Here is a 13158-nt window from a genome sequence, read left to right as displayed (position 1 = left end):
GAAAAATATTGCACAAAAACCCACCACTGAGGGCCAACATACTACAAGACAGCTCCTCAAAAAATCTCAGTAGACAATTTACCCTTTTCTAAAAGCATCCAAGCCTACCAGCTGCTCTTATTCTTCTGTAATTCATTTGAGGAAATTAGGTCCTGGGGTGTTAGGTTACCTACCACACATCTCACCACTGAAGAGAAGACAACCTGAATGCAGGCGATAACAGACAAGAGTCACAGGACAGAATGGCCAAGGAATTTATATCTTTTTATAAACATCACCTTTATTTCAGGTGTCTCATTTACATGGGTGATTCAGTCACTGCCTGACTGAGGAGTGACTACCAGGACTACACAGAAAACCAAACTTCCACTGCAGCTGTTCCACCTGTAAATTACAACAAGGCACGAGGGGAAGGAGCCACCACTGAGGCCACAATCAGCAGCACAGTCCCCAGCACCAGATGCTCCAGCCACCACGGGAGCCCAGGGAAGAGCTACAGGGAGGGTAGCTCCAAAGGCTGCTGTGTAAATTAAATGACTGGTAGCTATGCAGACCAGAGGACTTAGCTAACTGGGGCAGAATTAAATTAAGACCAGGAGGATTACAGTATTTCATGTTGTTGAAACCTAGAATGACCGGGCATCTAGGGGAAACTGCCATATTTATCCATGAAGCTGATAAATGGAGGCAGGAGAGAGGGAGAATGGTTCATTCAGGGTTAAATGACATAGATAGCATCAAAGGTGAATAGAGGGGGAGGAAAAAAGCCTGTGTGAAACAAACAATTTAGGAATACTGTAATTTTCATGGGTTGAATATTCTTTATGACTATGTCTGAGTCAGAAGTGTGTGATACAGAATAAACTACAAGTCAAGTAATTTACAAGGAGCTTAATAGATCACCTCAAGGCAGCTTTTCATACAACTTTGAAAAAAATGTTTGGAAAACCAGAATGTCTATCACAGACCGTAAATAGGAAGAGGTGAAAGTGAAGGTAGGATAGACAAATCATTGCAAAAGAGTCCTCTATGCTTCCCTATACTGTGTCTTCCTTTCAGAAACATCTTTTCTGTAAGTAAAAGCAACCAATACGAAACAAATGAGGTAAGTGAAGCTTCTATGCAAGCCTCAAGCACAGCAAAATAAAAAGAACTTATATCTTGCTTAGCCACTGCCAGTAATCAAGATAAAGGTAAGATGATGTAGACTTGAGCAGGATTTTACTGGCTGAGGAAAGGTTTGGCACAAACAGCCCAGTTCGCTGTGCAAATTAGTAATTGCTTTAGGCAGATGATGCTGATAATCCAAAAAAGTCTTCTGTATCCCCATAGGCTCACCCACTGCCACCCAGGGAGAAGAGCAAAATCAGAGCCATAGGCCTTCTCTTTTCCTGCAGCCTCCACACAACATCATAGCTCCCACTCCTCCTAAGGGCAAGCAGGCCTGACTGACTTATTTCAGTTCAAAACCAAAAAGCATCAAACTTGACAGTTGACCAAAACCAAAAAAGGGATCAAAACTTTCCATCACAGTTCCATGGCTGAAACCCTGCAGATGCTAGCAAGGCATCTTCTCTGAACTCTCTCTAGGCAGCACTAAATAAAAGAGCAAAATAACAAAGCTTTTCTAACATTCAGGATATACTCAGCTCCCCTTAACTTTCAGGGATCATAAAATTTGTGAAAACCAACAAAAAACATTCTTCCAATGTAATGAACGTGGTGAATAGGCAAATGCACTGTAATAGCAAATGTTTTATCATCAAACTAAAGAAAGGGTATTGTAACCATTTAATTAACTGCATCAAAATGCAATGGTATCTCAAAAGGCAAAGTTACGTTAGAAAACTAATAGAAAGCAACATGCAAGCAATGTAAAACAAAGTCAAACTGGACGTGACTCTCCTGTTAGAAATGCATTTTTTCCGAGACCAAAAGCAAACCTCCCCGCATTCACTGTTAGGTTAGCTAAATGGTGAACCCCTAAGACCCACAGCCCACACTCCATCCCTCCGTCTGAATGCCAATCCATGTCTTCACCTGGGAACAGCTGGAGGAAAGGACTTCTGTTGCATAACTTCTCTCCTTTGAGAGGAAATAGCCCTTCCAGAAAGCAAAACAAAATAGTCAATGTTTTGTCCCTCAACCCTTTGCCAGAGGCATGAATTCTTAAATAGCCTTTCTAATCAAAATTCCTGGAATATTATGTTGGTTGTACACAATGCATCATCACAAGATACCATCTGCATGTGCCCAGTCCAAAGACTTGTTAAAGAGAGCATATATGCAGTACCTAACAAGAAAAATGAATGCTAAATATCACATCCCATTCTGTGGCAATCAGCATCGAAACCCAAGATGCTGGTGAACAGGACATTGAGGATTATGGCAGTTTCCTCTACAAAGGGAGTGGGATGCAGCCAGTTGTTTGAGCCCGAACAGACGCTCACTCATCCTCCAGTAACAGTTGGTACCGCTGGGAGGTCAGCCTGACTCCATTGTTTTTACAGCAATTTGCATTTTATTTTTCCATAATGCTGTTTAATTTCACTTTTTCAATTATTACTCTCAGGCAATTGCTTTAATTATCTGTTATTCCATGAGGAAAGACACTTTCCTCTGGCAGAGAGAAGGGCTGCATCAGACCATATTAACGCTGACGAGTCTCTCCACGGGCGAGCGCGGGGCTGCCGTGCCAGCCTTGGCAGCCCAAGTGGAGGGCGGTTAGCCAGCACCCACAGCTATTGCTGACAGATTGGCCCGCTCACCACTGCTCAGATGGCAAATCTGCCCAGGATTACAAGGCGCATATTAAACCTTTAAATGCGTGCAGGCGGTACCCCTTTGAATTTCAGATTCGCCAAGGCAAATGGTATCACCGCAGACCGTGGCAAAACACATCTGACTGCAAAGCCAGAGCAAGCCGCTTTCCCTAATCCAATGCTATGTTAATGCAAAGCTCAGCAGTGATGGATGGACTCATTAGTGCCGCAGTTATCGCCATCTGAACCAGGTGCCAAGACATATGGTTTAACAGATGTTCTAGCAGAAAGCTCTATGCGCTGCACTGTACGAGTGTCCAGCTAAACCGGACATCGATAAGACACTGAAAATCGTATTGGGCTTCTGGGAGCCAGAATTGTTCCCAGCTCAGGAAGCTGTTAAACACAGCCCGATTATGCAAAAAACCCTATTGCTCTGATATCCCAATTAGATTGGCAAAACAAATGCTGGACAATACATACACTGCTTTCTGGAGTCTTGGTGTACCCGCTATTTAATCTACCCAGTCAATTCTATTTCTCTACTATCTTAGCAAAGAAATCATTAAATGAAATAAGCATACAGAGCCCCCACCCCATTCTTGCATTTTCATGTTTAGAATGCCCTGTGTGCACTATTCTTTCAAAAATTTAATGCATAACACATACCCATTCTGAGCATAGGATTACCATGCAGAAGTGACTTGTTTGCAAGCTTATTTACTGACACAATTCCAGTGGAATGCATGACATTTCCCAGGGAAATAGAATAAAACATGGGTCTTTCTTACATTAATTTAGCAAATCAACGTGCACAAAGCAGCAAGGTGCATAAAATGTTAATAAAAGAAAAATTCTTTATTCTTTAAGCATCTTTTCAAAGAAAGAAAAATCATAGGCTTTAGAAAGAAAGAAAATCAGCAGTAAGTGGGCAAAAACCAATTAATTATTATATCTATCTGTACATACTCTATTCATTTCTTTAAGACTACACACACACTTATGGTCACCTCCTACAGGAAAGCATTTTTCAGCCAGGAATTCTGCTAATTCCTAAAGCTTACAAATCAGAGCATACCAAAGCATAACAGGTAGAAAACCTAGGTTTAGCACCTTGGGCTCAGGGACTCCTGTTACGCAACCCAACTGCTTCAGTGTGTGTGGGCAGTAAGACCAAACTACAGCTGTTGGTATGTGATATATTACAGTGGAAATTTTAAGAGAAGTTGGAAAATACTGAGAAAAAAAAGCCCCCCAGCATTGCACTCTGAAGGGAATGACAAGTAAAAAAGATACTAAGCACTGTGAGTGACTGAATGCATTTCATAAGCAACATCAATGTTGTTTAACATTTAAACAAAAAATTAAGGGCTTTGAAAGCCTTTCAGAATTTGCTAATAATTGCAGGTCATAAAGAGTATCCTTCAGCTCATAACTGCAAAAGATTTGATAGCAGATCAGGTTGAAAAAAGGTGAAGAACAAAAGAATCTGAGGTGCATTTCTGCCCTGCACCCACGCCTACTATTCATATTGTCACAAAGGTGTGTTTCAGATCATCTTGTTCAACCAGTTAAATCTCTTTATCTGTGCAAATATTTGTTCTGTATTAATGCAGCCTCAACTTTTGAAAACTTCTGTTACCTTTACTGCTTATCTTTCAATGACAGAGCTTTGACTGTCCCAAACATTGGTCCACTGAGGCTGCAAAATACAGAGGTGGCAGGAAAGTGATATCAAAGGGGACAAGAGACCAAATCCACAAACAAACAAACAGCAGAATCTGCAGTCCTGAAAGTCAGGAGAAGTTCAATTCAGTGTTAATCCCTATTTGTCTGAAATGTTTACTGACATACATTTACAGAAAATGGTGTTGATGAAAATACTGTCATTGCAGCAGTAAACATGCAGGAAACTGTGTATTGAAATGCTGTGCCTATTTTTGTCCATTTTTATTTTTAGGCACATAAAGCTATGTGCACTTAATGATATATACACTGGGGAAAACACAAGCATGGAAATGTACTTGCAGATAGAACATCTAGTATATGATCAGGGTCCAATAACTAAAAGAAAACTGAAGTTTACATAGGTCTACAAGGAGACATGCTACCATAATCCCCATTTTTATATCATGTGGTTACAGTCTTTCCCTCTTCCCTGCTTCTAATCAAACACCCCAATTTTTTCCACCTGTTGGCATTATTTACATGGGTAATTTAGACATAAATCAAGATGGGGGAAAAAGACACACACAAAAAACCTCAAAAAACAAAAGACCAAGCAAACAAATTAAAAGAAAACAAAAACAAAACCACAGAAAACACATGTACCAATCAACAAAACCCAAACAAAAACCCCACAATACAGTCCTCCCCAAACCCCATCCCCCCAACAACAAAAATCCAATTGGAGTCAAAATCATTTTCAGTCAGATCACTTTTCCTGAACTGACTTACTGGAGAGCTGCAAAAGCTCCAGATCCATGCAGAGAGGGATCAAGAGGGTGCAGCCAAGTCCGTAGCAGCTCAGACCAAGCCTGGCTGAAGCAGCCAGAACTGGGACTGCAGAACTTTTAATACAGAGCAGGGTGGCTGTTATTTTTTTTTTACATAAGCTGCTGAATTTACTTTAATTCTTCTCCAAACAGAGGACTGCAAGAGCCAGAGATCACTGGTAGAGTCTTCAACAACCTCTCTGCCTGCACTTATTTCCTACTTCAATGCAAGCAAATGAAATCTTAAGATCTCCTCAGATGCAAAAAAAGCCTGATGTCCCAGATTGCTCCTCGAACTTTTCCTTATCAAAGAATGTGTTTTAATAGCAAATTCTTTGCTGTTTTTTTTGTTTTGTTTTTTTCCTCCTCAAGGAAATAGTTTTTCTCTTTCAATAAGGACATAACCAAAAGCTATTTTCTCTAAAACTATGTGTTTGGCAAGTGTTTTCTTCCCTACCATCATCCACTTATTTTTCATTTTTGCGCTTCGTCTCTTTTTTTTTTTACAATGGCCTTTCTTGTTATGAGAAAAATACATTCCTGGAATGTTTCAGCTTAAGGCTCTCAAAAACAATTACTTAGGCATTTGATTTGATCTGCCAGTTTTCCTTTCAGGCTATTTGGGCTTTATGAATCTTGAGTTTGGTCAAAGGTTAGAGCGAACCTTCTCCAAGTTACACTCCAGTGTTTTACGAGGCCCATACATATCCATGCCAGTTTTTAAGGATAAGGAGTAAATTCACTATTAGCTATACACAACAACAGTAACTTTGAGTGCAATCTAAGGAAAATTATCCATATAGAGAAAGTTGCTGATTCACATTTATATTGGGCAAGTAGGATTGCCATGTGAAATGATGAGTGAAAAAAAAGTCACGCTTAAATTGGTGAAAATTCAGTACTGTTTACAGGAGAACAAGAGAACAGAAGCTCAAGTATCAAGGTATCTTCAAGAGTATCAGGGCACTTCACAAGCCCAGGTAAGCCGAGTTATAACCTCTAAAGTACTTCATCTATCACACTGTGAGAAATTATCACATCTGTGATCCACGTACACACACACAAAAAAATAAACTACCCGTGAAACATATGGAGGGACAAAACATATGTTTTCTGAGTTGATCTGGCTGTTAGCTGGGCTTCTCCGGGGAGTGAAAGTTAGAAGGGATAATCTGTCAGAGTTATCTGACTCCAAGGACTGAGCAATAGGGAAGATTTCCAGCTGGCTGTCTCTACTGGGTCTTTCTGACCCACAATCAACTGCAAGTGGCGCTTCACAGGTTTGCTGGAATGCTCCTTGTGATATTGTCTTGCCTCGGATATAGCAAAACCCAGGCCAGTTTCATTTTTTGTGCTTTGTGTGCTCTATTTGGCAAGTCTCAGAAATCAAGCTGCTTTTTCTGAATGAATGCATTACATGTTTATTCAACTTAAACAAATTTCTGCTCAAAGACATGGAGTACAAATCATTCCTACTGCTGTGATACCTTTTCACTAAATGCTATGCATTTACTGCTTGTGTTCCTTCTTAATGTTGCAGCAAATTTGTATGTAATAATACATTTTGCATATCAGATTTTTAATCATCTTTTTAAAAAGCTCTTTAAAATTACAAGTTTATCATATGCCTATATGCAACAGTAAGCCAAAATTCGTCAGCTCCACTATTAAAACAGAAATCAGACTGAAATAACTGATTACACTTTACTTCAAAAAATACATATTTTAAAGTTCTGACTATAGACAACTTAAAAGTATGTTTCCCAAAAATTGCATAGTTTTTAGTTCTGAAAATAAATAGAAATACACATTATAAAAAAAGTAAAGTTTTAGAGGACATATTTAGAAACCATTCTAAAGGAATTTTGGTTCTTAAGATCTACATATAGACTAAAGAATGCACATAAGTTATACATGTACCACTAAAGTGATTTTTAAAATAATTTTTAAGTGGTAAAATTTAATTTTTTTAAGAGCAACTGGAAACTTTACCATCATTCTACTCAACCAGTGGTCTTAAATGTAGGTACCCCATCGCCACAATACAAAGGAGACTGGGTATTTTGGAGGGATGGTGGTGTTCATTTCTTTTTTTTTTTCTTCTTTCATAGTAAGAAGGGCTATATTCTGGTTATAGTCATCTTTTAAATTCTGACATACACACTATTTATAATTATACACAGGTAAAAGTTAAAGTTCCTCCCAATATGAGACAGAGAAAAAGGATGTGCAGCAGTCCTTTTAGGCTCTTCAAATTAATATGCTACTGAGTAAAACTGATATGCACACAGAAGTACAGTCACATCCCTTCAGCCACCTGCTTGGACAGAAAATTTACATGATTAAAAAATCCTCAAAATTCATGACAGCTGTGTTACATCTGTGTCTGACTAGATCCCAAATGTCAATTATCTGCATTTAATAATAATACATTTTGATACAGAGGAGTTGAGTTACAATGACAGAAGGCACACAATGTCTTTAAGGGCCAACCTTATCCCAGCACCAACACCAGTTCTTATTTTTAATCCAAGCTTTTCAACATTACAAAACTGATTACAAGTTTCTCCATTGAACAGACATAAAATTCCATTTAAGTTACATATTTTACATGCAGAAGAATAAAAGGCTTTGAATTTTAAATATTTCATCTCCAGAAAGCAGCTTGTCCTCTAGACAAATAGACTTGCATGAGTTAGCCTTACCTGAAGCCATAACTTGTTATTCACTGCATCTCTCCCTGTAGCAATGCACTGAAATGTAGCATTCTGCCCTGCATTGACCTCTACATCCCCCAGCCTCAAAAAATGTGGAGATTTATCTGTAGAGGGGGAAAACAAAAATTAAAAATAAAAGTCATTACAAAGAAATAAAGGTGCCAGAAACATTATCTCCCTCAATCTCCATATTTTAACAATCTTTGGCTAAAAAATAAATGGAAGAGAGAAAATTATTTGTCTCATCAGTGTTTGAGGGATTTCCTTTCCTTCTCCCCTGGTGATTCTACTAACTTCATGTTATACATGTGTTATAATAAAGTCTTTTTAAAATAGAAGCCAAAAGAAGGAGATCAGATGCCAAGATGTCAGCAGCGCTTGACAAGAATTATCCCAAAGACTTTTGAGTGTATGAAATCCATCATACTGAGAAAAACCCAATTAGCAGCATACTACTCAAGCAAATAGATACTGTTCACGTTATGTTTGCAGTGCAACTCAGACCTCTTGTTTTGGAAAATAAAATCATTTGTGGCATTGGATATAGTGTTTCAGGAGCTGACAAATCTATTTCCCACACTCACTAAGAAAGGCTGTAGGAAATCTCAGCAGCACAACAACCTGAAGGATTTACTAGACCTACAAAAGTCAACAGAAACATTTAAGGAATGGGCACATTACACAGCTCACCCACTCCTTTCTCAACAGCAACTAAGGAAAACAGAAGCGGAACTGTTCTTTCTTTGTGCTTACTAAAAAACATGATGCACAGGAAAAAACATTAAATTGGAACAAACAGGGTTTAAACATCAGTAACAAAAAGAGCTTGTCTGAATACCATAACATACTGATAATGTGCTGGGATGACTGTACCCAAGTGCCTTTTGTTTTGGCACTTCAAAACAAAACACAAAGAAGAAGAAGAAAATAAATAAGAAAGCCAGATACTGAATCCAAGCAGAGTTTTGCTGAGTACAGACATCAGATAGCTGGGCTGGCTGAAATATTGAAAAGGTAACTCACTCAAATATCCTGTAAGCTTGGTAGCTTCGGAGAGCTATCTTTTTAAAAGGTTTGGGGTATAAGAAAAACAAAATGTGAGGTTGCCATTGGAACTTTATTATTTGGTATCATTTTGCAAAACTGGAGCAGGATATTGTTATGTTCTGGTCATTTCAGAAAGCAATTAAATTATCGGCCATGTGGTACATTAGAATGAAATCATATTTTAGAAAGGGCATGTCTAGGGGAAGATGAGAAAAATTAAAGAGAAACAAATTGCTGAAAAATTTTGATTAAAAAGTGCCAGAAATGCACAATAACAATTTCTTCCTCACAATCTTTTAGTAATAGAATATTCTCATTGTCAAAACTTGTGTTTGCATGTACGCAATTATTCCCCAGGATTAGCAGGGAAAGGCAAACATAAATGCCTGAAGCTTGTCCACAAAAAAATAAACAAAATGTATCCCTCAGTACTTCAATAGCCAGAAGCTCTTTCTTTTCTTTATTTTTTTTTTAAATCTATTTTGTCTGTTTAGAAAAAAAAAAGAGAGAGAGAAAAGAAAAGGGGTATAAAATCTGATAAACCACCTACAAGCATCTGCCAATTCAGTTTTCTTTAATCAGTGAGTATACACATTAACATTAAAACCCATTTTGATTATGCACACCAACTGTGTATGACTAAAAAGACGCTGAAGAATGCTCATTTTTTTATCCCTGTATAATTTACCCCTGGCAGAAAAAGATTTTACCCAGGTAAATCACTATTGCAATCACATTTCTTCCTGGAAGCTGCAACAAAAATACTATTGAAAGAACAAAGAATATCAGTGATCAAGTGATGAAAACTGAGCAGTCCACAGCAATTTCAAATATGTCCTGAAAAGACAGAGAAAAATGCAGCTCTTAATCATTTCTTACCACAAGGGTAACTCAGGACCTGGATGTCATCAATGGCAATGTAGCCATTTCTTCCATCTGAGACTTCAGCTTCAAATATTACCTGTCAAAATAAAAGAAAAAATGTTTACAACACTCATTTCTACAGAATTCCCCCGGTGGCAAGCGTGTAGATATAAGACACGTTGCCTTTTTCATTTAGTTGAAGTTCCTACAAGGTTTGACAACTGAATGGAATATTTATTACTCAGTGTGGTGCAGTTCCATAGCATTCATATACATGGCTTGCTTCGGATTTGCTCTTCACAGCACACCAGAAAAAAACATGTTTAGCTGCATACTGCTTTGTCTCAGCTAAATGTGCAAAAATTATGCAATTCTGAAAAAATGCCATTACTTTCAGAGAAGTTAGCATCTCAGCACAAAAGTGATCAACCAAAAATGTTAGCAAAATTTGTATTTTTCCTGGAGGTCACAATATAGTCTCCTGTAACCTTCTGCAGCACAGTTGCACAAGAAAACACAGAAATAGTGTGGCATTCCCCAGTGGCAACAAAAAGAACAGCTGTAGCATGAGATTTATGGAGTAATCATAAACTTCATTCTTCCTTCTTGCAAGGCAATGAGAAAATTTCTATGCATGATAGAAAAGAAGAGACTGTCTTCACATCCAGTGTCTTGCCCTACCCCAAATGGGCAGTTAACAACGAAGAATTGCTTGGTGGTGGTTCAGAGAGCTCCTGAAATTGTGCTTTGCCTGCAGAAAAAGGATGCCTGTGGGGAATGTATATTTTGATGCACTGGACTACAATCCTTCTTGCACTTTCTCCAGACATTCTTGCTAAGACTGCACTTCTAGCCAATTTCTTTTTTTCCCTTCAAATTTTGTTTGTGCCCAACAAGAATTTAGTTACAAAAGCCACTTCATTCTCTGCATTTTCCTCCTGCCTTGGCCAACAACAGTATGATGGAAATTAATTTAGTGTCCAGGAGTCCTACTTTCACAGTCCGTTGACATTTCTGACCACAGCACTGTTTGACAGTGCTTATGCACTCTTCAGGCATTTTCAGAGAGCTGGCATTTGTTCCCAGTAATGGATATCAATGTAATATCTTTAATTCTTTAATAATTTGGATTATCATATTTTTTATTTAAATGGTTGCATGGTATGGAACACAACTCAGTAAGAAATAAACATTATATTCAAAGTCCTTCTGGCAGACTGGTTTCTTTACAAGACAATACAGTTCTATAACATACACAAACTTGCACATTGTTTCTCGAAGTCTAATTAAGAAATTTGAGCATCAATGCTAAGAACTGAACTAAATTTGTGCTCACTCTAACTGGGTTGTTATGAATTCGTTGGGAAATAACTTAGATCCAATTCTCAGGAAAGCTCTGCCTCTATGAGTGTGTCCTTCTCCTGTGTGTTGATACCTTCTTACACTGGGAGTCAGAGGAGAGAAAGCTACCGTTCTTGGGATACTGCTGGGAATTAATTTACTTCCTTTTTTTTTTTTTTACCTCTGCCAGATTAATCCTAGTAACCTCCACCTAGCAGGAGTAGGAAGTTATCAGAAAAAGAGAAATCCACGGAAAATAGAAAGATAAAGACATCCATGATAAGAAGAAAAATAACAACAAAAAATCCAGAAAATATGGAGAAATGTGGAAAGGCAAGAAGTCTATGAAAAGTTATAAGAGACAAAGTTTACTAGGTAGGCAAAAGAAAAATATAGTGATTAAAAGGACAGATATTAGGGAGCCGAGATTTTTATATATAGTATCATATTTTATATTCATAATTGCTACAAATACAACTATTGAACATTCATAACTATAGATATAATGTAGCAAAAAATGAAGCTCACTTAAAAGATTATCAGGCTTTAATTGGATAACATCTATTCACATTTAAAATAAGAAATGGAAAAAGGGAATTGCACATATAGGTGAAAACAGCAGTTCAAAATGCTGACAAGTCAGCCAAGAACTTGAGGTAGCTCTTTTCCTCAAATACACAAACTACTTGAGAAAAAACAGACTGTTGAGTCATTGCTTTCACCAGAGGAGGCTTATCCTAATAAGACACAAGTATTTGGGAGTGAATCCTGCACTTCATCTGCACTGCTCTTCAGTTTACAGTCCTAGAAAGAATGACCTTGACACTTTCATTTCAGCTAAAAAAAAATTCAAATTATCACTCTAGCCAGAAAACATTAGTTGTCTGTGCAACCAGAAATGTCCTTCCACTTATTACAATTTAATTGCATGCCCATATAGTGCACTTCTGAGAGATGCTCACTTTCTTTAATGGAGAGGAGAGGAGAAGAGAGAGAAACTGTTTCCAGGGTATGAATTGGGCTGGCACAGAGCAGGGTTATGGAGACAACTGTCCCGTCTCATTTGTTCCAAAACTGACACAATGAATGAGAATGGGAGGTGTTAAGTATTTCAGGTAATTCAAATGCTACTCAAGGGAATCAGACTTGATCCCAGAATTTTCTACACAGTTCCCAGATGGTACACAAATAGTCGTTTATTTCTCCAAATAAAATTGCCTGTCCTTGTTTATGAAGTACCTACATTCATATACAAATGAAGATCCAGTGCCAGAACTCCCTGAACCACACACACTCTCACCTATTTAGCCATTCCTAGTGTATTTCTTGTCCATATACTGGGCCATTTTCTCCCTAAAACCATGCAAGCTTTCAGTGAACACAGTGTAATTTGGAAAAATCCATGGGTTTAAAATTGACAGCATTAAGAGATGTTTCCATTTGTATGGTTTATACCAGACTTCCTTTAATGACCCAAATCAGTGACAAATTGATCCCAGTCAGCCTTTTATATCATTCATAACTTGGTAAACCACTGGTATATATCCCAAATGTAAATGTAATTTTGTCTCAAATTTAAAGAGTCCCAGATTGTTCAGCCAATCTCATATAAAAGTCTTTCCCTTTTCTTTGATTAGGCTCATCCTTCTCTCTAAAGCTCTTTCTAACAGCATTATATTCTTTGAAGATAACGAGAGCAGAGCTGGCACACAGTAATCAAAATATGGGTGAGTCATAATTTATTCAACAGCTTTATACCATTACCTAATTTGTACTGAACTACTTTAACCATTCTTAACACTTCATTTCCTTTTTTTGTCCATCCCTGGGCTCTATGCTGATGTTTTTATGAACCCCAACATTTTGCTGCAGAGCAGCAATGGCAAGCTTCAACTGAGTCCATAATTCTATGTGTGAAATTTAGATTTTATG

At 37.9% G+C, this 13158-nt stretch overlaps 1 protein-coding gene across 14 annotated transcripts in view; it reads right to left on the bottom strand.

Annotated features, from left to right (window-relative positions):
- The window catches only part of PTPRK (protein tyrosine phosphatase receptor type K), a 377978-nt gene that overhangs the window by 197044 nt on the left and 167776 nt on the right, over positions 1 to 13158 (bottom strand). For all 14 annotated transcript variants that reach the window (XM_088161829.1, XM_088161832.1, XM_088161831.1 and 11 more), the window contains exons 4-5: positions 9901 to 9982; positions 7963 to 8078 (exon numbers count right to left, since the gene is read on the bottom strand). In XM_088161829.1, the coding sequence (XP_088017955.1) occupies positions 7963 to 8078; positions 9901 to 9982 (198 nt within the window). The remainder of the gene's footprint in view (positions 1 to 7962; positions 8079 to 9900; positions 9983 to 13158) is intronic.

This window comes from Sturnus vulgaris, chromosome 3 (genome assembly GCF_052056855.1).
Source record: "Sturnus vulgaris isolate bStuVul1 chromosome 3, bStuVul1.hap1, whole genome shotgun sequence".
NCBI classification, from domain to species: domain Eukaryota; kingdom Metazoa; phylum Chordata; class Aves; order Passeriformes; family Sturnidae; genus Sturnus; species Sturnus vulgaris.
This window is presented reverse-complemented; position numbering and strand designations above follow the sequence as displayed.